This window comes from Varanus komodoensis, unplaced genomic scaffold, assembly GCF_004798865.1.
Source record: "Varanus komodoensis strain SLA01 unplaced genomic scaffold, ASM479886v1 scaffold80, whole genome shotgun sequence".
Classification (NCBI taxonomy): Eukaryota; Metazoa; Chordata; class Lepidosauria; order Squamata; family Varanidae; genus Varanus; species Varanus komodoensis.
The window spans coordinates 1,453,710-1,481,688 of record NW_025336482.1 but is presented as its reverse complement, the minus strand read 5'-3'; the positions used below and the strand labels follow the sequence as shown (position 1 = coordinate 1,481,688).

The window sequence follows — 27,979 nt, the reverse complement described above, 5'->3', positions numbered from 1 at the left end:
GCCCCCCCCTGCCCAACCGTGCAGTTATAAGGCAAGGAGAAGAGGGAGCCAGTACACAACTGCCTTTCCGCTGGCACACAACCAAGGCTCTGCCCCAGAGATGTGCAGCACGAAATCTCCCGGGATCGAATATTGGGTAGAGGGTTCCCAGAGGCATTCAGCCCTGAAGGAATCCTACTATGTTGGAAAAGAACTGGGAAGGTACGTAGGAAGGTCCATTTTGAATGTCTTTGTGGGAGTTGTTGGTTTTTTTGCTCTTTAAAAGAATGAAGGGTAGTTTCTGCCCCAAAGACCTTACAATTCCATATTCAACTCAGGAGAAAACCTAAGAAGGGGAAAGAGATGGGACACAGGTAAACAGGTGGGGGGAGAATTGGGGCTGAAGCAAAAGAGGAAAGGAGCTCAGCACACCCAAATTTTAGGGTGTTATTCCCCTAAAATTTGCTTCTGTTTGATTGGCTTTTATGTGCTTTCAAGTAAAATGTGAGGTTTTCTCTTTTGGAGGGAGAGAGCTAAGGAAAGATAGCCTCAGGCAGACCAAACTACCTGGGGTTCTGTCTTTTTTGGGGGTGGGGGAAATTCCTAATTCTTAAGCCACCAAATTTCTGATTACAAACTTTGGGCTCACCTTGTCAGTGCTTAAAGTGTTCTCCTGAACAGTGTGTATTTACACTTAGCAAACTGTCATTTCTGCTATTATTATTATTACTGAACCATTATTGAAGTGAGTTATTGGTGTTATCACTCCCCAAGGAGAATAGCACCCATCTCTCAGCACACCAAAACTTGACACCCCCACATCCCTGGTGTAAACACCTTTTTTTCTTTTTTCTTTTCGCTTAGCCCAACAAGTTGCACAAACTGAGCTGCAATTTAAAAAGGAGCAAATCAGCTTGTGCAAGTCTGTGCAAATCTCTTCCACAGGCTAAAACAGGGCTGATTCAGGCTGCGGAGGGGGATTTGCACATGTGAGGATTGGAAATAAAATGTACATAAATACACTTTTGAGAATTTGCAAAAATTTTGCCAGATTTTGAGTCTGAGTTTGGAGGTTTGCATGGGATAAGTGTGTCCATTCAGACAGCAGGAATAAGAGTCTTTTGCATGCCCGTTCCTATTTCCATCACCAAAGCTCTGCGGTGAGGAGTCACACACCAAGCACAAATATTCCCAGTCACAGGGATGCCCCAAAGCTGGGCTTTCATAACATGCTTCAAATGGGGTAGCCCATGAAGTTGACTCAGAAGCAAAATAACCAATTGGGCAAAAGAGCCCCTGAGCCAGCAGCTTCCTGGGAACATCTTGGATCATTCTGAAAGAATTGCTCTAGCTGGCCAAACATGCCCAGGTCTCGTTCAAGGCAAATGTCCTGATTTGAGCTATGGAGCAATCCACAGCAGAGTCAAATGTGCTTGCATGTCCATGAATCAAGACTTTCTTATGAATCAGACTTCGGTAGACTGTTTTTTCTGTGTTGTGTATATCCCAAAGGCATGTGGGCTGTTTTCTTTGGCTTTGCACTAATTCTCACCTGTGCGATTGCACATCGGCACAGATACACACGAGTGGATGTGAATGAACACTTAGTAGAACGTATTTGAATTAGCACAAGCAGGGGGGAAAGCGCATCCAAGCCATCTCAATGCATCAAAGTGCACCTTCTCTCTTATGTGCCTGCAAAGAATATGACGGCTGAGTTAAAACATTCTCTTGGCAAAGAGATGCTTAGCTGGAAATGGCAAAGGGGCAAAGCAACAGGTCCCAGCTATCTCCTCACCTGGCGATGCTCTTAGTCTTCCCTCGAGCCGCGTGCTTGAGGCAAATTTGGCTGAAGAGTGAGGTGGTGTAGAAATCTGAGCATCCGATTTGCAGAAGCAGCTCCGGGTTTTGCAGGGGCTCAGACAAGCTGCCCCCAGATGGGGCTCCTTGTTCGAGGAGTCTTCTCACCCCCCGTGGTGGCGGCTAGCCACTCTCACTCCTCTTCCTCCGCACGGCTACCACATGCTCACTTGACAGCCCGAGCGCCACCAGCGAGAAAGTTGGCTGGAACGGCTCCTGGTTTTGCGCCTCGCCTCTGCCATCCTCTGGAGCAGAGCGAAAAGTGAGCAAGGAAGCGTGCTGCGATGGCGAGGGAGATGGGTTTCCAGCGCTGCAGCCTGAACTCCTCACTCCCTTTGACGCACATGTCATCCCACAGTTTAATTGCCAGCCCGAAGTAGCAGCCAAGGCGCTTGTTTTGAGAATGGGCTTCTGCTCGTGTGCAAGGAACAAACCGAAGAGGGCCGGAGAGTGGGGTGAAGTACGAGCGCATAGGTCTAATTTTGCTCACTGATCTACTTGCCGCTACCGCTAATGAGCGAACAATGTGGAAAGCAGGAGTATTCCTAGGAAGAGAACGCGCACGTGGAGTGGATGCGCTCTCATGCAGAGTCCTGTAGAAATCTTGGGGTTGGCTGTTGCCAGGGGATGAGTCGTTAAGGAGAGTCGCCAACCCTTTTGTTCTTTGAGGACTCCTACGCCAGTAGCAACGGCAAAACAGGAAAGCAGCTCCCAGAAGCCCTCCTGTGCAGTGGCCGGGAGGACTGTGGCCAATTCGGTTCGGCTGTGCTGGGTGGGGAAGCGAGCTGTGGGACAGTGCTCTTTCGGGACCACTCCCCCCCCCCACACACACACCTCAGTATTCTCTGCATGAGCTCCACATTCAAGAATAAGGAACTTGGGGGAAAGATGTTCTGTGTTATCTCTGGACAAAGATCAGAAATAATAATGGGCCCTCGTTAGCCTTCAGGGACCAGAATTCGGGGAGGAGCCTCCCCCACCTCATGGCTGCTATTGCTGATGCACAGAATAATTCTTATTCTGTGCACAGAGAATACTGGGGGGGGGGGGAGCTTGTGGGTCCTGAAATAGCATCATTCCCATGACTCACTTCCCCATCTGCCACAGCTGAATGTAGTTGCTGAAAGTCACCCCGGGTACTCCATAGGCAAGCCTCTGGGAGCTGTTTTCAGGCCCGGAACCTGGGGACGGGGTGTGCTGCTTCCTCCTCTTCGGGGGTGCCCTGTGAGGTCCGAGCTGGGGTCATAAAAGGGAGTGGCCACCAACATCCTGCGAGACCTGCTCCCACACCTCCCTTCCTGCTGGACCCTTGCCTTCATCCACTGTGGTGGAAGCCGGGTGGCCACAGCTGGCCAACAAGAGCATTCCTGTTGTTATCTCTGGCCAAGGATCAGAAAAGAGGGGAAGGAAGCAAGAAGAACTTATGAGAAGCAGAATAACTTTTGCAGTAATGCTTTGCCCGTAAAGCAGCAAAATGACCCACCACAGTCCCTACAGAACGGGCACAGAACACACTCAGAAGTGCGCTGAAAGACGAAAACTGGAGTTGCATCTCCTTCGTGCTTGTGTGGTAAGGGTACCGCTGTGCCTGCCACGATTCTGGGATCCGGGAACGGGCGTTTGAGTGGGGTACCAAAGAGGACAGGGTAGCACAAGGAAACAAAAGGGCAGGAAACAAAGGGCAAGCTTCGTTAGGAAAACAGGGCAAGCTTTGTTAGTCTTATTTCCTCCAGGGAAGCATCTCCTTTGCACTGGTGCTCAGGGCAAGCATGCTGTGGGCCGCACTGGCGAGGCTGAACCCACTCCCTAAACTCGAACTCGCTCCCCGCTCAGACAGATACACATCCCCTCACTCTGTGGCTTCGGATGCACAGATGCGCCCCAGAACCACAAGCTGCATGAAGTCGAGGAACCAGCACAACTCGAGGGATGTGTCCTGCAAACTGCATTTCCTATGACTCCATCCAGGGGAGGCTTCCTCCCAGCAGCCCAGATGGATCAGGATGCGATCAAAACATACTTTGCTGATTTCCTCTGCAGCACAGGAGGGAAGGCAGGCTGGGGGAGTGCAGGGCGGAGTGGGGGGTCCAGGCCAGAGCAGCGTGGTGTCTTTTGGTCTTTCCAAGCTGCTTAAAGTTTGAAAGCTCTTTAGCATTCTGATTTTAATTAAAATGGTTTTAGCAAAGGCAAGGGAGAAGTGCTCTTGGGGAAAACACAGGGAAAATATATCCTCCTGACCAGCATGGAGGTCCACCAGGTTTCAGGCCACCCAAGCCACGTGGGAGAAACCTGCCACAGATTTAAACAACTTCAGATCTTAATGTAGATTCTGCAGTGGACTGACTTTTCCCAAGTCAGACAGATCCATAGAAACATAGAAACAGAGCGAGTCAGAAGGGGCCTCCCGGGCCATCTAGTCTGACCCTCAGCTCCAACCGGCTCCGCTCACGACATGCCCACCAGGTGCATGTCCAGCCTGTCCTTGAACACCCGCACCAATGGGGCCTCAACAACAACAACAGCAGAGCGATTTTCCACTTCTGGGAAAGATTTGTGCAAAGGGATTGTCCCCCCTTCCTCCTGAGCCAGTCCTTGTCAGGGCGAAGATGCACAGACTCCCTGTACCATCACTGTGGTCCCGAATTACGTGATCCTCATCCTGTCTGTTTTGATTGATTCATTGTTTGATGAAATGACTGTTAAACAGTGCTATTGAAGCCTCAATCTGAGACAGAGCTCCACCACTCTTCTTTGATCTAGAGGTGCCACTTCGGTGGTGTATGACTGCGAAGATAAAAAGACGCACATCAAGTATGCTGCCAAGGTACTGAAGAAAACGGTGAGTGCAAATCCAGTTCCTCTACTTGAGGGATTACCAGGTGGATTCGGTAAGTGAAGGAGGCAGTGGGGTGATGTGGATGCAAAAAGCGGCAAACGCAATTCTTAGATGCAGCAACAGTAGGGTCCTTTCTCAATCCTGGGAGACAGCCATTGTGTCAGACCTTATTTCAAAAACTGATCTGGATGCCAGATTTGCAGAAGGGGCACACACACCTTTCTGCTGCTGAAAAACACAGAAACTTAGAAACCGAGTGAGTCAGAAGGGGTCTCCTGGGTCATCTAGTCTGACCCTGGCTCCAGCTGGGTCTACTCATGCAATCCGCAACATGTGGTTGGCCAACACCCTCACTGATGGGGCCTCCACCACCTCCCTTGGAAGGCCAAAGTAATGGGGTTGACACAAGTGGCATGAAATCACAAGATTTTTAATTGCATTTTCAGGTCAACCAGAAAACCGTGAAAAGCGAAGTCAGTGTCTTGCTGAAGCTCTCACACCCAAATATTGTGAGTAAGGGCAATTGTGGAGTATTTAAGGGGGGAGTTTCTGTTGTCACTGACCCTTGGCTTGGTGGCGAAAGGCTGGAAAAGATGTGCCCAAAGTCCTTGGAGTGGAATAGACTTCGTCACAGGGAGACTTCCGGATCCTCATCTGGATCAGACAACTGCCCCTTTGGCCCTTTAATTTATTTCATTCTGGGGGCTAAAGCTGATTTCCTAGAAGCTCTTGGGGGCCACCGAGTAGTGATGGATGAGGCCGAAATTAAAGGCCCTACCTGGATACATCTGAATATTGCGACATAAAGCTCTTCCGTCCACTAGCTATGCTTTGGAGAGGGAAACCTGTGTCTCCTGCTAAGCTCTGCAAGCCACGTGGCAAAGGAAACCAGGGGACAGGACTGGGGGGGCGGCTGTGCCCTAAGTTCCCCTGACCTTCCTCTTTCTAGAACCCTGACCCCTGCGTGTTTGGGACCACAGCATTGCTTTGCATTCATCGACTACTAAAACTGGTGTGGTTCAAGCAATGCAGGGGGTGAAATTCATACAGTCCATACCATCCCGAACTTACTGGAATCCTTGATAGAGTTCTCTCACACACCTGCTGTTGCCGCCAACCCGTCACTAGAGATAATTTCTCCTGGAGCGCCACATGGCTGCTCAACTGCAGAGGCTCCCATGAGCTTCAGCACAGCTCGGTTTGTGCTGGATTCGGCCCTGGGCGAATTAGGTGGCTTGCGTTGTCCCTTGGAACTGCGCTCCGTGTGTGGAAGTGGGTGAAAGAGATGTGGATGTGGAAGTGGAGGGGAGACACACTCGTGGCTCCTAACTCTCCGAAGGGCTGTTGTGCAAAAGTTAGAGCAGGTGTGTTCTTGATTGCTTCAGGGGGCAAGAAGAAGAACAGAGCATGGAGGAGGCAGGGGATCGGTTTCAGCTGAGGCTCAGAAGGAAAATTGCAAGAGGCAGAGCTGCTCGGCAGTGGGGCAGGGGCTGCCTTGGAATGCATACAAGAAGGTATTGGGGAAAGTGCCCTGCAGAGCAGCCTTCAGGCAGGGTGGGGGGTAGATGATGTCCGAGGTCGCCTCCAATTCTGAACCCCCATGGCTCTGGTTTTCACGGCCCCTCCAGCACGCTCCTCCGATTTAGAACTCATCGGCTCTCTGGTTTCTCTTGGCCTTGCTGCTGGGAGGCAGCTGTTTTATTAAAAGAAACATTGGTGGAATGATAGGAGAGACACAAAGCTCCTTGTGGGACCAGGTTCTCTCACCGTGGAGGTGTAACCAGAAAAGCGGGTGAAAATCCACGAGGAAAGCTTCTATTCCAGGCTGTTCCTGACCCAGTTTCATTCCCCAGCAAGCAATAGTTTTGGGGTTTTAAATCAAATCAAATCAGGATTCCCCCACCCCACCCCCAGCTCCCCCTTTCTTTGTTGCCTCCAAAATTCCATTTAAAAGGAGGAGGAGGAAATGGGGAATAATTTTCATGTCATTATTTATCTTTGCGACTTCCCTCTGCGCCCTCCCCTGCTAGCACCGGGCTGATAGGAAGTGAAAATAGGATTGTGAACTTTTGAAGTTAATAAGAAAAAGATCATGCTGCCTTGCAGTGTTGCTTACACCGCAGAAGGTCTTGCAGCCCATCGCCTGGGCTGCTGCAGCCGTGATTAAAGTGGCATGAAATCCACAGTGTCACTGAAATCTTCAGAAATGATGTGGCCTTCTGCATAAAAGAAAGAAAAAATAAGTGCATCTCCAAATATTTTCCCTCCCCACTCTGAGAAATTAATCTGTTGCACTGCTGTACAGCAGTAATCCACACCCTCTACATGGGTTGTACTACAGCTCCCATCAGCCACCAGGGCTCCACCTCAAGGAAGACTGTGGTCAAACATCCAAGGGGGAAGTCTTTGCTGGAGAGATGATGATTTTTGTCTTTGTCTTCCTACTGTGAATGAACTGCGCAGCACTGGGTAACTCTGAAAGATAGACAAAAGGCCGATCAAGCAAGGAAAAGGATAGCAAATTTGCAAAAAGGGGGAGGAGTGCTAGTTGTGGGAGATTCCCTCTTGTGTGGGATGGAAAAATATGTATGTCGTGCTGACCCAGAGAATCGCCAAATATGCTATCTCCCTGGCGCCAAGATTAAAGATATAACCAGAAAGTTTACACAACTCGTACGACCCACTGACAAACACCCCTTCCTTCTCTTCCATGCGGGAACTAACAACTCTGCCAGGAGAAGTTTTTCTGAAATAACTTCAGACTTTGAAAGCTCTAGGGAGCCGCCCCGAGGCGTCGGCGAATGGGGCGACATAGAAATGTTTTAAATAAATAAAATCAAAAACATTGGGGCCCAGATAGTCTTCTCCTCAAGCCTAGCAGAATGCGGAAGAAGAACTGTTTTGGAAAGAAAAGTCCTTCAACTGAATTACTGGCGATGATGGTAGTTCTGGGTCCACAAGCTCAGTTTCCTGGAAGACAGACCACTGGCAGATGAAGGGCCGTACCTCACAGAGAACCGGAAGTGGGTGTTTGGCCACCACATGAAAAAGTTCATCAGAGGAGCTTTAGACTAAAACCTATAAGGGAGGGAGATGTGCGGCACGGCAGACCATCACCTGGCAAAGACTGATATAATTCAGCAGAAAGAAAACCCCAAGCAGGGCCCAGTACCAGTTTCCCAAAAAAGAAAGAAAGAAAACCAGGGCACAGCAAGAATGAGCTTCGATGTCTCTGTACCAGTGCCCAGCATATGGGAAACAAACAACATGGAGCTGAGCTCATAATACACGAGGACAATTACGATCTTATAGCAATAATGGAAGCTCAATGGGATGACTCACATGACTGGAATTCTTGATGTCTTGATGTATACAACCTGTTTAATAAAAATACAAAGGACGAAAAGGGGGGTGGAGTTGTAAGAGCTATATCTGCACAGAAATACAAGAAGAGGAATTTAGAAGCCCCATGGAAAGTATCTGGCTTAATTTAAAGGGAGCAGAAAGTAAGAAAAACATAGCTATTCACATCTATTACTGTCCTCATAAAAAGGACAGTAATAGATGTTTACAAAATAGATGTTTTAGAAGGCTGCAACCTTCTAAACAACAACAACAAATTGCCAGCATTTCCACATAGAACAATGCAGTCATCATGTTATGCTGGGAGACAGATTCTGCCAAGCAGGCCCCTCCAAGAGATTCCTGACACTTGTTGCTGACAACTTTCTCCAGCAGAAAGTAGAGGAAGCTGCGAGAGGATCAGCAGCCCTCAATTTAATACTAACAGGTGGACAAAATAACAACCACGGGAACTCGGGGAAGGTGCCCATGCAATACTTGAATTCTCCATCATAATGGAGACAAAGGGTAACTGGAGCTAAACACGCATCCTTCTGTTGAAAGGCCAGCTTTAACAAACTCAGAAAAATAAGCAAGGTGCCATGGCAACACACCTTTAAGGGGAAAAGAGACCAAAATTGGTGGGAGCAGAGGTGCCATGGCAACACACCTTTAAGGGGAAAAGAGACCAAAATTGGTGGGAGGAACTCTCAGTGCCACTGGCTATCATCTTCGATAAATCTTGGAAAACAGGAGAAGTGCCACAAACCTGGAGAAGAGCTAATCTTGTCCCTATCTTCAAAAGTGCAGGGGGGGGGGGTGAACCTGGGAAACAAAGAACATTTTGCAAGGAAAACAGTCTGTGGCTTTTGTCAGCTTGAAAAAGGGGGCTTTGGTTCATGACAATTCCCACGATGTTTTTTTCTTTTTTGCTCAAGGTGTGCCTAGAACATCCATTCAAGTTTCCCATTTTACACTGTTGATGTATGTTAACTTGATAAGTTTTTGGCAATGGGGTAGCCTGTGGATATTCAAAATCTTTTAATAGCATTAAAAAACTAGCAGCCTTCCCGTTTCTCTTTGTTTCTTTGTGTTTGGCCCCTAAAAGGTCCAGTAAAAATGCAAACTGACCTGTGACCCAAAGAATGAGGGAAAGCATTAGCCACTGGACAGAGGCATCTTTTCTTTTCTTTTCTTTTCTTTTCTTTTCTTTTCTTTTCTTTTCTTTTCTTTGATGAAATTCTCCCTTATTGCTAGCAGTTTCAGGGGTAGCTCTTCTTTGCAAGATGGGCAGCACTTTCCCTGAAAAGTGAGCATTTGCTATTTCTAAATTGGCTGGAGATCTTTGGTTATTAAAGCTTGGCTTGTTTTATAAGATGAAGCAATGCATTCAGAAGGAAGGTTTCTCTGCGTAGACGCTCTACCCTGGTGATCGTAATACACTGAATTTTATATCATGCATTGGTGTTCTTTGTAAACCTGCACAATGTCACAATGACCCCCCTGGAAGTTACATCTGCCACCACAGCAGTGTTGGAAATTTCTGTATCTCTCTGTTTTCCTCATTTATGGATCAGCTTGTCCCAATGTATATATTCTTCTCTCCTTGCCTTCCCCCTTCTTTAAAGATCAAACTCAAAGAGGTCATTGAAACCCCTTCGGAGATTGTCCTCATCTTGGAACGTGTGACGGGTGGCGAGCTCTTTGACAGGTAAGCAGCGAGAGGTCTCAGTTTAATTGGCGGGTTTATAATCAAAGTTGACAAATGAGCAAAGGAGAGCAGGAAACAATTTGTGCCAGAGACGCAGAAAGGAAAAGGTGTGTTGCGGGATGTGTTGCATGGCCCTCGGTCTTAAATGACGATGCCAGATTCCCTTTCTGCCTCTTTAAGTTCCCGAAGATGCATTGCTCCATGCTCCCCAAAACAAAATGGATATTCCAATAAATCCAATGAATTCTGCTTTCCCTCCCATCCTTCCTTTTGAGTTTTATAGGACTTGTCCGTGGTGCTGAACTTGATCCTTTAAAAAAAATAAGTTTTATTTGAGAAATCATAATCCTAAAAAACAAAAAGAAAACTGCAAACAACATCCATCATCAAAAACATCGAGCCCACTGGGTCAGCCCCCACACCCTTCTTTTTCCATTTATGATAAGTTAAACTCATATTTAAATCTATGCAAAGCCCCTTTTCTCTAGCCAATAAAAAAAGAGTGCCAAGTTTGATAGAAGTCAGTATCTTCCTTCTCCTTCAATGATAAAGTCTGTTTATCCATTTCTGCACAGTCCAAGGTCTTTTTTAGAATCAGTTGATCGGTGGGTGGTTCTTCACCTTTCCAGTGTTGAGCGAATGCTGAACTTGTTCTCAAATTAGGTTTGACATCCGGCAGCGCTCTGTATGGCGCCAATAACACGCAACACCAAAGCAGCCATGGATAGCAGCCCGGTGGTCCCAGGGTCACCTGTCAGAGGGCTGCAAACATTTGCCAGTGTGCCAAACTGCTCAGACATTCAGCGAGGAAGTACAGGACTCCTGAACACGCCGGACAGGAAAACGTCCTACGATTCAGCTGTCGGACCTCTTCCTGTCTGGAGGCACCTGAGGAGCCTGCCTGGAACCAAGAAACCTTCAAACGACCTGGGACAGCTGACGCTTCTCTGTGCTCCTCCCACTGTGGGAGAAACTTCGGCCGGCTGGGACTTCAGAGGGCGAGGCAAGGAGGCTGAAGCGCCCCACCGGATCGTGGGTGCCCTGGCAGTGCAGGGCCATGTCCCTCCCCGCTCCCCAAAAGCCCATCTCTGCAGTCGCTTGCGTGGCCTCGGAGCCATCACGAGCATCCCTGCTCAAGCCACAGGGACCGTGGCCATTCAGGCTCTCTCCAGTGGCCATAGGGTTACATCCTAAACGGCCTGTGCCTTGATCCAGCCGGGCTGCTCGGATATAACTATCAATCCCTCTCCAATGCGCTCCCCAGAGAGGTCCACCTGGCGCTGACATTATACTCCTTCTGGCGCCAGGTGAAGCCCTTTCTCTCCAACCATCTTAATAATCAAGGGTTTTAGATGTTTTAGGATTCCTTCTTTTTCCTCCCTTCACAGTCACATTTTCTATTCTTTTCCTTCTCTTTCTTAAGTTCATGATGTGTTGTTTTATGTTTAATTGAGGTTTTACACTGTACTTTTATATTTTGTAAGCCATTCTGAGTGCTTGGTGGAAGGACAGGATATAAATGCTTGTAATGAATGAATGAATGAATGAATGAATGAATGAATGAATGATCAATCCCTAGAGGATGGCTTTCTACAAATGTATATTTTCTCCTGCCATCTTATGCACTATCATGGGTTGTGTGAACTGCCCAGAGAGGTTCGGCTGTGGGGCAGTACTGAAATGAAAATGAAAATGATGATGAAGATGATGATGATGATTTGCAGGGATTTGCTTCTAGCCACTCATTCACAGGTTGTGAGGATGGCTTAGAAAAAATATACATCGAATTGGCCATATGTTAAAAACAGATGGAGTTGGGAACGCTGTGTGGAGTTCCATGTCTGGAGAAGAGTTCCATTGAAAAGTTAGATTCTGGGTAAAAAGCAAAACAAGCAGGTTTTGGGGTTTTCCTGGAGGCACCTGGCTGTCCTCCAACGGAAAGAAGTGTGTCTTAGCTTCATTCTGGCAAGGCGCTTTTAAAGAGACTTCAATCTGCAGGCAAAACACAGCTTGCTAAACTCCGCAGGCAAGGAAGGGGAAAATGCAGGCTTCTCTCCTTCCAAATGTATGTATGATCCTGTTTTCCACAGGATTATGGAGAAGGGGACCTACAGTGAGAAGGATGCAGTGCATGTGATGAAGCAGATCCTGGAAGCTGTCTCTGTAAGTCGTGAGAGACGCATACGCTTTTCTGAGTTTCTTCACCTGACCCTGAAGCCTTGCTCTTCAGTCTACATCTCAGCGGAGGTTTGTGCATTTACTAGATGCGGTTCCATGCAAGAGAGTCAGCACAGCAGCTAGCGGGTGCCATAGCGTTCAGTCCTGGGCCCGGTGCTCTTCAGCATCCTAATCAATGAGTTAGATGAGGAAGTGCAAGGAAAGAGAATCAGATTCACAGATGATAAAAAACTGGGTGCAATAGCAAATGCTCTACAAGACAGAATGGAGATACAGGGCGATAATGATAAGCTTGAACACTGGGCTCAAAGCAACAGAATAAGACTCGATCATGACAAGGGCCAAGTCCTCCACCTGGGAAAGGGAAACCAAAAGCTTTGGTACAAGGCGGGGGATACGTGGCTCAACAGAACTGAAAAATAAAAAGACCCAGGAGGAATTGTGGAGACCAGGCTAAACATGAGCCAACGATCCAATGCAGCCGCCAAAAGGGGAAATGCTATTTCATGAACAGAAGTATTACTTCCAAATCATGAGAAGTACTAGTTCCCCTATACTCCTCATTACTCAGACCTCACCTGGAATATTGTGCCAAGTTCTGGACACCAAGATTTAAGGAAGGTGCAGGGAAATTAGGAAGGGTCCAGGGCAGGGCAACAAAAATGATCCAGGCTTTGGAAACACTGCCCTGTGAGGTGAGACAGAGAGAACTGGGCATCCTCAGCCTTAAAAAGAGAAGACTGAGGGGGGACATGGTATCCCTCTCTAAGTCCCTCAAAGGCTCTCACAAAGAGGAAGCCCAAGGTCTCTTCTTGCATATGCCAGAGTGCAGGACATGGAATAATCAGTAAAAATTGCAGCGACCCAGATTCAGGCCGGACATCAGGAAAAGCTTCCTTACTGTCAAAGCAATACGACAGTAGAACCAGTTGCCTGGAGAGGTGGGGGCTCTCCCGCACTAGAGAAATTAAAAAAGAAACTGTTGGCCCTCTGAGTAGGATGGTGCAACTTGGTGTCCTGCAAAAGCAGTGGGGTGGAGCAGATGGCCTTCGTGGCCCCTTCCAATTTTACTCTTCTGTGTTTCTATGGTCGTGTTCTCCAGACAGTTGAACCCAATGGCCTACACTGTGCTTTCCAACTCTCCTTTTCCATGATTCTGTGATCCAGCAGGTCTGACCCAATTGCCTTCTTGGCCCCTTCCAACTCTACTATTCTGCGATTATATGATTGTATGATGCAGGAGGTTGGCCCTGATGGCTTTCTTGGCCCCTTCCAACTCTCCTATTCCAAGATTCTATGATCCAGGGCGGTGAGACCATTGACCTTCGTGGCTCCTCCCAACTCTACTGTTCTCTGATTCTCTGGTTCTCTGATTCTACAGTTTTATGATCCAGGGCATTGGAACCCAATGGCCCCATGGCCCCTTCCATCTCTAATATTGTATGATTCTGTGACCCAGGGGTTTGGACCCAACAGCCCCATGGCCCCTTCCAAACCCACTATCCTGTATTTCTATGATCAGATTATCCAGGCGGTTGGACCCAATGGCCTCCATTGCGCTTTCCTATTCAGCGATTCTATGATCCAGGGGGTCCGACCCCATCGCCTTCATGGGCCCTTCCAACTCTAGTATTCTCTGATTCACGGACTCTATGACGCGATGATTCTGTGATCCTGGGGGGTGGACCCAATGGCCTTCATGGCCCTTTCCAACTCTCCAACTCCTTGATTCTATGATCCTATGATCCAGGGGGTTGGACCCGATGGCCTACATGGCTCCTTCCAACTCTACTGTTTTCTGGTTCTCTGATTCTATGATCCGGGGGTTGGACCCAACGCCCTCATGGCCCCTTCTGACTCTATGATTCTTTGATTCTATGATCCTACAATCCAGGGAGTTGGACCCAGTCGCCTTCTTGGCCCCTTCCAACTCTACTATTCCGTGATTCTATTATTCTTTGAAGCTTGCTCAGGGAGTTTCAGCTAGCCACTGACTCTCAGGCTAGCCCACCACACAGGGGTGCTGAGGGATCCAACAGAGACTGGGAGGAGGTTTATTTAGGGCAGCCACTTACTTCCAAATTAAAATGGACCCTTCCTTCCAAACCATACAGACCAGAGCCGTTCTTTATCTTCTAGTGTCATCCAGTTGAGCTGTAGTGCTTGGACCTGGTGGAATTGTGACTTGGGGGGTCTGAGCTCCATCCCCCACTCAGCCAAGAAGCTCACAGGATGCCTTTGAGCATGTTCCTGACTCTAAGCCTAGTCTACCTCACAGGGTTGTTGTGAAGATAAAGAGGAGGAGGAAAGTGTAAGCTGATTTGAGCTCCCTGTAAGTAGAAAGACAGAAGATATAAATATGATGCATAAATAAGCCAAGGGGTTCTGACCTGCTCACAAAATAAAACTTAGACCTGTAATGTACAATCATGTTTATCCTACCTGTATCACAAATCAAAAGCAAAATCCATATGCAAAGCATAAAAGAAGAAAAATTAAAACATTGCAGGAAAAACTTGCTAACACATGGAAACCTCAACGAGAAAAGAAATAGTCAGCACCTGAGCAATTAAAACAAAGCAAATCGCCTCCTCAGCTGCACACGGGTTAACCCCAAGGCCCTGCTTGCATAGAAAGGACAGTGTTTGCCCGATTGCTGAAGGTCTCACTCACCAGGGAGTCCTGGGGGCGGCCACGAAGAAGGCTTCGGCGAACGGGGCGGAATAGAAATGTTTTAAATAAAATAAAATAAAAATTCCCTCTGCGTGGGGATCCGAAGACAGTGGGACCGATGGTCAGTGTACTCACCTGAACATGTTAAAACTCGGGCGGGTTAGTATGGAAGAAGGCAGTCTCCAGATAGAAGTGACTCTCTTCTGGGATTCCGACTTCCAAAGATGCAGAAAGCTCCATTCTGCACGCCTTCCAAAGTTCCATCTCTGCAACTTTGTGCATGAATTATGTAAATTCTTCCAGATGCATTTAATTACACCAGTTCTCGGCATTCACATGAGAACAGCCTCCGCCTTCCCTCCTTGTGTGTGTGAGTTTTTGCTCACTCTTTTCTCCTATCCCTTTTTTACCAACTGTCATTATCTTTTAGAGCTTCCTTCTCCGATCTCTAAAACCGGCAACCTGTGAAATTAAGATTGGCACAGGCAGCTCCCTGGGCCAGTAACACAATTTACAAGGCATCTGTTGTTTGTTTACAACACAGGAGTGAGCAAAAGCAACTGACTTTGGACTCTGCACCAAGCCAGCAAGAAGAGTGAGGGGGACATGGGGCTTTTGCCAGGGGCAAAAGAATTTGGCCATTCCGCACTGGTGTTTCCTGAGTCTTTGAAAAGAAAATACTGGAAAGCAACTCCCCAGCAAATATGTTGTCCGGTTGTTCTGTGAAAAGTACAGAAAACATGACTAGCAATTCCAGGCACAACAGTCAGTGGGAAGTAGACCAAAGTGGAGGAACCATAGGAATTTTTGTTGTTTAGTTGCAAAGTTGTGTCCGACCCATCACAACCCCAAGGACAACATTCCTCCAGGCCTTCCTGCCCTCCACCATTCCCCGGAGTCCACCCAAGCTCACGCCGACTGCTTCAGTGACTCCACCCAGCCACCTCATTCTCTGCGTCCCCTCCTTCTTTTGCCCTCCATCGTCCCCAGCATCAGGCTCTTCTCCAGGGAGTCCTTCCTTCTCATTAGGTGGCCAAAGTGTTTGAGTTTCATCTTCAGGATCTGGCCTTCTAAAGAGCAGTCAGGGTTGATCTCCTCTAGGACTGACCAGTTTGATCACCTTGCGGTCCAAGGGACTCGCAGGAGTCTCCTCCAGCACCACAATTCAAAGGCCTCAATCCTTTGGTGCTCAGCCTTCCTTGTGGTCCAGCTTTCACAGCCATACATTGCAACTGGGAAAACCATTGCCTTGACTATACGCACTTTTGTTGGCAGGGTGATGTCTCTGCTTTTTAGTATGCTGTCTAGATTTGCCATAGCTTTCCTCCCCAGGAGCAAGCGTCTTTTAATTTCTTGGCTGCAGTCCCTGTCTGTGATGATCCTGGAGCCCAGGAAAATAAAATCTGTCACTCTCTCCACTTCTTCCCCATCTATTTGACAGGAAGTGATAGGACCAGAGGCCATGCTCTTAGTTTTCTTAATGTTGAGCTTCAAGCCAACTTTTGCACTCTCCTCCTTCACCCACATCAAGAGGCTCTTTAGTTCCTCTTCACTTTCTGCCATTAGAGTGGTACCATCTGCATATCTGAGGTTGTGGATATTTCTCCTGGCAATCTTAATTCCAACTTGTAATTCATCTAGGCCCACCTTTCTCATGATTTGCTCTGCATATAAGTTAAATAGCAGGCCAACAATATACAGCCAAACTCCTTTCTCAATTTTGAACCAATCAGTGGTTCCTTGTCCAGTTCTCACTGTTGCTTCTTGACCCACGTATAGGTTTCTCAAGAGACAAATAAGATGGTCTGGTATTCCCCTCTCTTTAAGATCTTGCCACAATTTGCTGTGATCCACACAATCAAAGACCTTAGCATAGTCAATGAAGCAGATGCTTTTCCGGAACTCCCTGGCTTTCTCCATGATCCAGCATATGTTGGCAATTTGACCTCTAGTTCCTCTCCCTCTTCGAAACCCTGCCTGTACTTCTGGTAGTTCTTGGTCCACATACTGCTGGAGCCCAGCTTGTAGGATTTTGAGCATAACTTTGCTAGCATGTGGAATGAGTGCAATGGTGCGGTAGTTCGAACATTCTTTGGCATGGCCCTTCTTTGGGATTGGAATGTAAACGGACCTTTTCCAATCCTGTGGCCACTATTGAGTCTTCCAAATTTGCTGGCATATTGAGTGTAGCACTTTTACTGCATCGTCTTTTAGGATTTTTAATAGCTCAGCTGGAATACTGTCACCTCCACTAGCTTTGTTGTTGCTCAGACTCCCTAAGGCCCATTTGACTTCACCTTCCAGGATGTCTGGCTTGAGGTCAGTGACCACCCCATCGTGGTTCTCAGGGACGTTAAGCTCTTTCTTGTATAGCTCTTCTCTGTAATCTTGCCACCTTTTCTTAATTTCATCTGCCTCTGTTAGGTCCCTGCCATTTTGGCCTTTTATCATGCCCATCTTTGCATGAAACGTTCCCTTCATGTCTCCAATTTTCTTGAAGAGTTCTCTGTCTTTCCCTGTTCTGTTGTTTCCTTCTATTTCTTTGCACTGTTCATTTAAGAAGGCATTCTTATCTCTTCTAGCTATTCTCTGGAATTCTGCATTCAATTGGGTGTGTCTTTCCTTTTCTCCCTTGCCTTTCGCTTCCCTTCTTTCCTCAGCTATTTGTAAAGCTTCCTCAGACAGCCATTTTGCTTCCTTGCATTTCTTTTTCTTTGGGATGGTTTGAGTTGCTGCCTCTTGCACAATGTTGTGAACCTCCGTCCATAGTTCTTCAGGCACTCTATCAGATCTAATTCCTTAAATCTATTTGTCACCTCTACTGTGTATTCATCAGGAATATGATTTAGGTCATACCTGAGTGGCCTAGTGCTTTTCCCTACTTTCTTCAATTTCAGCCTAAATTTTGCAACCAGAAGCTCATGATCTGAGCCACATTCAGCTCCTGGTCTTGTTTTTACTGACTGTATAGAGCTTCTCCATCTTTGGCTGCAGAGCACATGGTCAGTCTGATTTCTGTGTTGACCGTCTGGTGATGTCCATGTGTAGAGTCGTCTCTTGGGTTGTTGGAAAAGAGTGTTTGCTATGACCAGCATGTTCTCTTGACAAAATTCTACCAGCCTGTGCCCTGATTCAATTTGTACTCCAAGGCCAAACATGCCTGTTATTTTGGTTATCTTTTGGCTTCCTACTTTAGCATTCCAATCCCTCATGATGATAAGGACATCATTTTTTAGTTTTAATTCTAGAAGGTGTTGTAGGCCTTCACAGAAACAGTGAAATTCAGCCACTTCAGCACCAGTGATTGGGGCACAGACTGGGACTCCTGTGATGCTGAATGGTTTGCCTTGGATTTGAACTGAGATCATTCTGTCATTTTGGAGATTGAATCCCAGTACTGCTTTTGTGCTGTCCGTGGGGTTTTCATGGCAAGGGGACTGGCGTGGGCTGCCATTTCCTTCTGCAGTGGATCACGTTTTGTCAGAGCTCTCTGCCAAGACGCGTCCGTCTTGGGTGCCCCTGCATGGCATAAGCTCATGGCTTCATTGTGCTACACAAGCCCCTTCACCACAGCAAGGCAGTGATCCATGAAGGGGTGGGATTTTTATGGGCTGTTAAATACTTATTTGTCTAATTAGCACTTTGGCATAACGTCTTGTAGCCACTTGCCTCTCTAGACAGTTTTTACAATAGAAGAGCAGCTGCATAAGACACTGTGTTATTTATAATAATCAATGATCTTACATTTTTCTTGCAGTACTTGCATGCAAACGGAGTGGTTCACCGAGACCTCAAACCTGAAAATATCCTGTTTGCGAACCTTTCCCCAAATGCTCCTCTGAAAATTGGTATGGCTGGAGATATTTTTCTTGCTCTTTTGGATGTTACGTAAAGAAATTCCTCGCCAAGCTCTGAAAATGGTACCCAGATCTACAGTTTCTCAGAGGGGCTAGTTCAGATGGGGGCAGGCCCAAAGCTGTGCAGCAGAGGTGCTGGGCCCCTTTCACTCCGAGGGCCAAATTCCACTTTGCAGATGCTCCCAGGGCCATGTTCCTCTTGTGGGTGGGGCCAAAGGCAAAGGGGTGAGGCCATTAATAGGGCCTGCCTGTTTCATCTCAAAGCTGCTGCCCTTCAGAAGGGGCATTTCTGCCTTTCAGAATGAGAAAAAACAACACAAAGGGCAGGAAACCCCAAATGAGTGGCTTGTGGGGAAAGGGCTTCCATGTGATTATTATTAATAGTATATTACTGGCTTATATTATTATAATTATTTTTATTACTAAGAATAAGCCCATGGAATCCTGTGGAAACTCATGTATTATTCCCCCAAGGCTCAGTTCGTATTATTATTATTTGTTGATGCTGTTTTTATTCATTTTGTTTCTCTCCTGCCCCATTGCCGGAAATTTTTCACAATGATTAAAGCTCGTTGTGTTTGTATTTCATAATAAAGGGGAAGAAGCACCCATCTGTGGTCGGGGAAAAGAGGGGGCTAGGAGCAGAAGACATGGCCATTTTAGGAATGGGTCTAACCCCCAGTGCAGAAATCCAGGACCCCTGCTGCATAGGGATTGCCGGGGGACACGGAGACCATGTACACACCTTAACGCTCGTCTCTTTCCTTCCAGGGGATTTTGGATTAGCTAAGATCTTGGACAAGGGCCAAGTCATGAATACTGTGTGTGGTACTGCAGGATACTGTGGTAAGGGGTGGAAAGAGGGAGGCGGGAAAATGCAGCCCCTTTAGGATAGCCCAAAGAGGATGTGGGGCGGGGGGGGCGGGGCTGAGTAAGCAGCGGAGTGCCCCAAAAGCAGTGGGGAGTGTGTCCATCTCACAGCAGCTTGAGGCTTACCCTGGCAGGGAAAATTCCACAGAAGCCTGGAATCCTTTCCAAGATCCGGGTGGGATCACAGAAAGAGCAAGACTATCTCGGAAACCCGGGTAGCCCAAATGGGCTGGACTTCTGCAGCCCTGGTCTACACCAAAGCTAGTAGCTGTGACATCTTTTTGGTGGGCATCTCCCCCACTCCACACACACACACACACACACACACACACACACACACCCCTCCTGGAAGAAAGGCACCTCTCTCCTTTCGCTACCTCCACCTGCCTGCCTCAGAACCCCCACGGACGAAGCAGCAAATTAAGAATATGCCACATTTGCTCGCTGTTGCCTCCTCTGGCTTTCAGAACAAGCCTCCAGAAGTGTCAACGACACGCTGCGCTCTCCCACAAAGAGCAGCGGGTGTGAAAGTGTGGCAGATCATGGCCAAGCCTCCAAAAACGCTTCTCATGCCAGAAGTAGATTTTGACAGCGCCGGGAGAAGGCGCAGGGGGTGACTGAGCATTCTCAGGCATATGTCAGCTCTCCACAGCTCTCTTTTTGTTTTGCTCTTTCAACACCTTCAGCACCTGAGGTCATCCAAGGAGCATCCTACGGCCCTGAAGTGGACATGTGGTCTCTGGGCGTCATCCTGTACATCTTGTGAGTATTGCCGAAGAGTTTTGCAAATGGGGCAGGCGAAATTCATATTTTGCTTGGGCTTTGGGGGTATTGCATTTCGTGTTCCTTTCCGCTCCCTGCTGTTCTCTGCCTTTAAATTGTCATTTCCTAGTTCTAAGATTCTCAGTATATGACAGTAGATTTTCTGTAGACTCTCTGCCTTTACACCCAACAGGCACTTTGCCAGTCCTGGTTTTTATTTTATTTTATGTTATTTTATTTTATTACTAGGATTTTTTAAAAATATGCATCCTTGAAAAAACTGGAAAGCTGCTCTCTCTTGAGCTAAGTCCTGTGCTCTTGTGCCACCTTTCTTTGGGGAGATAATCTGGTTTTGAGTTTTGCACCTCAAGCACCTGCCTCTGCCTTATATTTCTGTCTTTGAGCTAGTGACCTCACAGCTTGGCCTTGTGGACGGCCCACTTGGAAGACCAGCCGTGGTTAGGCCTGTGTCCATCCCAGCCCACGGCGCACGGGGACCCCCTCCTCACTTCCTACAGGGCTCCTTTTCTTTCCAGTGCCGACAGGGGTAAAACTAAGGAGGCAGAGAAAAGCTGGACTTCTTAAGTCTGTTTTGTTTTTGCTTTTGAGCTAATTGCCGAAACAACAACGATGCCGAAACAGAGGGATGAAGCCTATAAGAATAGTTGTGCTGGAGCAGGCCAAATTCCATTTTGAGGGGTTCTCCGGGACCAAATCCTAGCAGTGGGCGGGGCGGAAGGTAAAGGGGGTCGGGCCAAACATCTGTTTCTTTGAACTTGGTGCTTTTATTACCAAGGTATTTCAACCTTTTGGAATCAGGGAGGGGGAACCGTAGAAAAGCCAGGAAGCTGCTATGCTGTTGGCATTCCACAAAAAGGAGGCATGCCACCCGGGGCATCCCAGGAAGGCTGGACTTGGCCCACAAACAGTGGGTTTTACAGTGGGTTGGCCCACAAAACAGGTGAGTTTTAACACCCCTCACTCCCACAGTCCTTAGTCCTGCTGTTTGCACATGCCCTGAGGAAACCTTTTCCGCTTTTCCAGTCCCAAATTTCCTGATGAACACGTGCCCTTTTCCCAGTGCTATTTTGGATCATTTCTTCCCAGCAAGGTTCAGAAATTGGCAATGGGGGATACTTTTCAGGAAGGCGTGGATTTTTCTGGGGAAAAGAAAAGGGAGCCAGGGAATGGGTGACGGCAGGGAAGAAGTTAAAGGACGAAGCCAACAAAGCACATCCGTTGATTAAAAATGCCCCAGCGTGGCCATGAGCTTAGCACGGGGTTTAGTTTCAGGTCCGCACGCTTTCCTAGCCGAATTACAGCAAAGCACCCCCCCCCCCCTTTTGGGGGTCCAGAAGCAGAGCAACACCCCTCTGAGGACACTGACAGTCTGACAGGAAGGGGACACCCTTCCACGGTCACCCGGCCGAAGCAGCAGGGATTAGGACCCGCGCGAAACGTGGCCGTTGCATTGTGTGCACCGTGCTGGGGGTCCCAGCAGTCCAAGCGTGTGGGGAGCAGGACCCCTTGGCCTGCCCTTGGCAGAGAGCAGGGCCGGAAAGCTCCCCCACAGCCTCTGCCAGGTGGGATCCGACGGGCAGAAGGTCCCTTTGTGCCCACACCGGGGAGGCCCGTCGGCTGCAGTCCGTGCAGCACTTATGCTGAAGTAGCCCCATGGAACAAGAATGGGACCAGGCGCATTTGGACTTTGATGCCAGGAAATGAGACCATAAAAAGAGAAAGTCTGCTAGGGGCAGCGGAGTCTGTGAACTGGATATGCCAGGGCCAATCTTGCAACCATCCAGAGATAAATTTTTGCTTTATCCTGTGAATCCAGTCCTTCCATTCTTCCTTTGACATTCAGTTGCCTCTCTTGAGTGGGCATACGAAATGAAATCTTTCAAGGACTGTAGTCAGCCCAACAAAACTCCCTATGAAGAAAGCGTTTCCCCTCCATTATGATTAATAATTGCAGCTAATAATAAATATTTCATTTGCATGCCACTCTATAGCCCAAAATGTGTAGCTCACAACAATTCACAAAATTACAACCCATAAATAATAAAAACCATGTACATTTTCAATCTAGAGTATTTTAAGCAATTTATTTCGCCAAAAAGTCATTAAAAATACTGTATGTATGACAGGGACTCCTGAAATGAAGATTCTGTTCTCTGACATCTGGGGCCAAGAAATGGCTGAGAGGACAGGTGACTTTCCTGAAGAGCTGGGCGCAGAAGCCACAGGGGCATCTCAACTGGGATGCTCTCCCCGCGTAGGGGACCACAGTGGAGAGGGCTGCCCCCTCGTTGCAACCCCCTGAGGCCCCTCGCACGTGGAGGCGGCGTTCAGAAGCGTGGCCCAGGCAGGTTCCAGGCAGGAACGGCATTGCCTCTGCTATGCTCCCTCTCCAGGCTGGCCTGCTGCACACAAGCGCTGTTCCAACGCCCAATGGCAGCCTCTACCCTCCGAGGAGGCTGGTCGTCGCATCTCTGCATGAGTCACTGTCTGCAAAGAGCAGGACGTGGCACTCGGGAGGTGAAGGGTATTAAAACACTGTTGCAAGTAAGATAAATGAGAGAGGAACCCCTAAGCTGCCCTGGCTTTCTTGCAAGAAGAGGAGAAAAAGTGGGATAGAAATACAAAATATGCATACAAGATGGAGGTGACAGTGTTGGTAACTGGCAATCATTGAACTAATCTTGCCAGCTCTGGGTGGGTTGTCCCTGGAAGGAAAGGGGGAGCAGTCCTGACTCTTAAGCATGGGGAAAGCGCCAGCCTAGGACTCCACCATCTAGGGGGTAAGGAGAACTTCAGGGGGACTTTGATGAGCTGGTAGGCCCCGGGTTCAAATTCCATGTGATCAACCCTTCCAACTTGCATCTTTTAATGTTTGTGGTGACCTCATAATCTTTTGCTTGCTAATACATCACTACTTTGAGTCCACCTTGATCCTGTTTTGACTCCAGAGAGTCATCGATACAACATTTTATTCTAAAAGTTTTTATTTACCCATTTGTTGCCTAGAAGAGATCCAGCTGCCTGGAAATGGATTTCCAAAATGAGCTTTCCAGCTGTTCTGTTCTGTTCTGTTTTGTTTTGTTTGGTGCATGACATCTGATTCATTAACAAAACTGCCCACCTCCCTTCTCTGCTCTGTCTTGTTCATTTGAGCTTTGGTGATACTCTTTTTACCATCACTTGCAATGTTAGAAAATGAAAACATTTGCAATTTCAGAAAAAAGGAAGAAAACTAAGAAGAAAGATAATAAGTTTTGGTGGGGGCAGCATAAGGAATATGTTTATACTAGTGAGAAAGAGAAGAAAAATCACATATTTATATTGTCTCATTGCTCTGAAAGGATTAAAGGAAGGATTTCTAGCTAGATTTCTAGGCAGAGAAACTTTAATTATTTGCTTTTTAGCATTCTGTGAAAGCTGGTAAGATAGCCTTAAAGTCTTGAGCACTAATAATTAATATTCCTTGCCTTTTGGTGAGTTAACATAGGGTATTTTTTTCTGATGTGCTGAGGTCACTCCCCCCCCCCAAAAAAAAGTAGGGAAAATGGTCTATTGAAAGGTGAGAAATAGCATTTTGCCTCACACAGTTTGCATTTTCAAGTCCAGTAGTGGTCCAGCCATATACAGTCCTACCTGTATTATTGTTTAGACAAAAGGAAGTCTCCTGAGTCAAAGGTTTACCCATAACAATAAATTTAGAATTCCTGTTGGTTGCCCAACCATTAAGATGCAAACAAACCAGTGCTCACTCATGGCTCTCACATCTAACAAGTTTTTCCTGTTCACTTCCATGGGAAAGGAACCATGAAGGCCTCCTGAGTGGGGTGGTGTAACGTGGTGTCCTGCAACAGCAGGGGGTTGGACTGGATGGCCTTCATGGCCCCTTCCAACTCCACTGTTCTGTGATTCTAAGAAAGCCCTATGAGGAGAGACTGAGAGAACTTGGCACTTGCCCTTCCTGTTCAGCCTTGAGAAGAGAAGATTTGAAGGGATAGCCTTCGTAAACTACCGCAAAAGCTATCCTAAAGGGGAAGGCCAAGGTCTCTTCTTGCTGATACCAGAGTGTAGGATGCAGAACTATCAGCTCAGATTCAGGCTGGATATCAGGAAGAGCTTCCTCACGGTCAGAGCGATAGGACAGTGGGGCCAGCTGCCTGGAGAGGTGGGGGCTCCCCCACACTGGGGACATTCAAGAAGAAACTGGGCAGCCATCTGAATGGGGTGTGGTGTGACTTGGTGTCCTGCAACAGCAGGGGGTTGGACCCGATGGCCTTCATGGCCCCTTCCAACTCCACTATTCTGTGATTCTAAGAAAGCCCTATGAGGAGAGACTGAGAGAACTTGGCACTTGCCCTTCCTGTTCAGCCTTAGAAGAGAAGACTGAGGGGGGACATGAGATCCCTCTATAAATCCTTCAAATTTAGAGGATTTAAGGCTGTCACAAAGAGGAAGGCCGAGGTATCTTCTCACTGATAACAGAATGTATGGTGTGGAACAATCAAGTCCAGCTGCAGCAAGCCAGATTCAGGCCGGACGTCAGGAAAAGCTTCCTCACGGTCAGAGTGATAGGCCAGTGGGACCAGCTGCCTGGAGAGGTGGGGGCTCCCCCACACTGGAGGCATTCAGAAAGAGGCTGGACAGCCACCTGAGTGGGGTGGTGTGACTTGGTGTCCTGCAACAGCAGGGGGTGGACTTGATGGCCTTCAGGGCCCCTTCCAACTCAAGTGTTCTATGATTCCTTGACTCCCAGAATGTGAGGGCTGGAAGGACCCATGGAGGCCGTCTAGTCCAGAGTGGGGCTCCCCTGAAAGTCTCGAGCATTTCAAGCCACCTTTGTGGGGCTTGATTTCTGGATCCCCTCTCTGCCCTAGGACAGCTGCAGCTTTAAGAGGAGAGGGGATGTTTGGGCTTGATAAAGTGTATTCATAGAAGAGTGGAGTTGGAAGGGGCTGAGAAGCCCACCTGGTCCAGCCCCCTGCTGTTGCAGGTCAGCTGTTTATGTCACCCGCTCAGATGACTGTCCCATCTGCCCTTGAACATCTCTTGCGTGGCAGAGCCCTCAGCTTTCCTAGGCAACTGGTTGCAGGTCACGTTGCTCTGACGGAGAGAAGCTTTTCCTGGTATTTAGCCTGAATTTGGTTTATTGCAGCTTGATTAATCCACGTCCCACACTCTGGCATCAGTCAGACCTTGGCCTTCCTCTGTGTGGCAGCCTTTGAGGGACTTAAGGAGGGATCTCATGTCCTCCCTCTTCTCAAGGCTGAACATGTCAAGTTCTCTCTGTCTCTCCTCACAGCGCAGCGTTTCCAAATCCGGATCACTTTCGTTTCTCTCTGATGGAGCAGACCTTGGTACTGAGTGCAGGCAGATGCTGTGTGGTTTTGTGTTTTAAATAGTTCCACCCAGAGCAGGCCTCCATGGGGACACCCGGACAGAAACCCCCTTAAGCATTCCCCGCTCATGGGAGACTTTTGTTACTTGGGCAATCTGTGTGTTTCTCTCTGCTTTGATTCTCTTTCTCCCTTTGTCAGGCTGTGTGGCTTTGAGCCCTTCTTTGACCCAAGAGGAGATCCGTACATCTTCACCCACGTCCTCAAGTGTGATTATGAGTTTACCTCTCCTTGGTGGGACGACATATCGCAAAGTGCCAAGGATCTGGTGAGCCCTTCCCAGGTTCTCTCAGCACAGTTGTGCAGGTATTTGCAGGTGTGATCAGCATCTTCCCTTGCCCAGGACTGAACCTGGAACCTGAGCTGGGACTCTGCTGCTCAGCCTCCCCAAAACATGGCACATGGTTCTTCTGAGAAAAGAAAGATCTTCTGGCCTTGGGACAGAGAGCAATGCTCGGTTTGAAGGCTGGCTGGAGCACCGTTTCGAAGGGTTGCTTGCCACAGCACTGGGCTGCAGAGAGCAGGCCCTCCAAAGGAAGAGCTCAGCTTTGAAGCTGCTACGCACAGCTCCCGCTCAGGGAGCAAAGGACCTCAGGCCCTTCTTTCACCTTTCTCACTCCTCACCATTCCCTTGCCGGCTTGGCAACGGTGGCCATTATGGCGGTTCCAGAAAGAGATGCGTTTCTGTTTAAATGGTGTTTATTGCCATGTGGAGGTGGAGTGGTGTGTTGTAGGCAAGGTGCTGTCCTTCTCTGGGGAGGCACGTCCTCTTCGGGTCCAGAAGCCAGTGTGGTGTCGTGGTTTAAGAGCATGGGACTGGGACTCAGGCGATCCGGGTTCGAGTCCCCACTCAGCCATGGAGCCAACTGGGTGGCTTTGGGCCAGGCACAGACGCTCAGCCCAACCTACCTCACAGGGTTGTTGTTGTGGGGATAAGATGGAGGAGGAGAATGATGTAAGCTGCCTTGAGCCCTTTGGGGAAAAAGGCAGGATATAAATCGAAGAAAGGGGGGAAAAAGCTGCCCCCCCTAGCTCAGCGCTCTCCCGGGCAGTAACTGTCACCCAGAACCACCCCGGCTGAGCCCAGCTTGAGCTGGCTCCCAGCAGCAGCAGAATGAGTCCCGTCCGTCCCCTGCAGGCTGGTTGGCAGAAAGCCCCTTCTCCCGCCCGGGAAGCGCCAGATGGCTCCACAGCCCATAACGTGGCCCGTCTCTGGTCCTTGCAGATTGGCAAGCTAATTGTCTTGGACCCGAAGGAGAGGCTGACAATCCAAGAAGTGCTTCAGCACCCCTGGATCACGGGCAAGGAGACCGGGACGACTTTCCTGAGAGGCACTTTGCAAAGACTGCAGGAGTTCAACGGGCGGTTCAAGATGAAGGTAACAGCGGCACGAGGCGTGGGGGCCAAGCTGGGGAGGGAAGAGCCCTAAAACTGAGCCGGGATGGGAGACATTACACCCTCCATGGTGCCTTGCCATGGCGGCCACCCCTTTGCTCTGGCCCCGCCCCTGTGCCTGTGGACACACCCCTTTTGCCTTGGCCCCTCCCACCACCACAAAATGGCTTCTAACGGCATTCTGGACTGGAATTTAGCCCTTGGGCTGGAAGAAATGCCACTGGCTGCCTTTTTTCCCTGCTGACTGAGGCTTAAGGTGAATACTTAGGGCTCGTCTTGATGGTTGTTGCTTTTCCTTCTTGCAAGAAACCCAAGAACGTTTATAGCATCTTCTTGCTCCATTTTACCCTTGCAGCAACAGCCCTGTGAAGTAGGCCACACCAAGAGTCTCCCAGTGAGTTTCAGGACCAAGTGGGCATAGTTTCCCATGCTTCTGGACCAGTGCTTTAACCACTAGGCACACTGACTAATATTAATACTACTAATAGTAATACTAACTGCATCTAATAATTGGTGGTGGTAGAATATGTCCACCTATCCCAACCTGGCACCCTCAACATGTGCTGGACTTCAACTCCCATCTGCCCCAGCTAGCATGGGACATGGTCGGGAATGTTGGTTGTTGGTCTCCAAACCGTCTGGAAAGTTGGAGGGGCTGTTGCAAAGAGCGCAGGTGAACTACACCGCTCTCCCCGCAGACCCCCTCCCCATTTTTTCCGTCCCAGCGGGTGCCCTGTCTCTTTCTGGATGCCCGCCGCTCTTTCTTCAATCCGTCTGCATCCCTCGGGGCACAGCTGTCTCCCGACCCACTTCCGTGCTGGAAGCCGAATGCTTAACCTGTGTCCCAACTCCTTTCCCGCAGTCCCTGATCAAAGCCATGTCAGCCATAACACGTCTGAGGAGCTTCTGCGATGTGTCCAGACGCAGGAGCCCCTGGGCCCCCACCAGACTACCATCCGAATTTCTGGAAGAGAGGGTTGTCCGAGACGCCAAAGAGAAACCGGCTGCCAGCGCAAAGGCCCGTGCATCCCGCAAGAAGTCTGACCGTTGCTCAGGTGGAGCGCACCCTGAGCCACAGGGTGCGACCGGTGGCTCCAACACCTAG

At 48.5% G+C, this 27,979-nt stretch overlaps 1 protein-coding gene across 1 annotated transcript; it reads left to right on the top strand.

Moving 5' to 3' along the window:
• Positions 1–100: 100 nt before the first annotated feature.
• LOC123036575 (calcium/calmodulin-dependent protein kinase type IV-like) lies at positions 101–27,979 on the top strand. Its single transcript, XM_044455903.1, has 11 exons — positions 101–201; positions 4,600–4,678; positions 5,122–5,184; positions 9,646–9,728; positions 11,819–11,891; positions 18,337–18,427; positions 19,208–19,282; positions 19,993–20,068; positions 25,621–25,747; positions 26,705–26,857; positions 27,737–27,979. The coding sequence occupies exons 1-11, from the start codon at positions 101–103 to the stop codon at positions 27,977–27,979; spliced, it is 1,164 nt and encodes a 387-aa protein (XP_044311838.1).

What these genes read in the sequence shown, in the direction of transcription:
- LOC123036575 (XM_044455903.1), top strand. Translation starts at nt 101, where the DNA reads ATGTGCAGCACGAAATCTCCCGGGATCGAATATTGGGTAGAGGGTTCC. An exon ending in TGGTACTGCAGGATACTGTG is followed by an intron (nt 19,283 to 19,992) that starts GTAAGGGGTGGA and finishes CAACACCTTCAG; the next exon opens with CACCTGAGGTCATCCAAGGA. An exon ending in GGCGTCATCCTGTACATCTT is followed by an intron (nt 20,069 to 25,620) that starts GTGAGTATTGCC and finishes TCCCTTTGTCAG; the next exon opens with GCTGTGTGGCTTTGAGCCCT.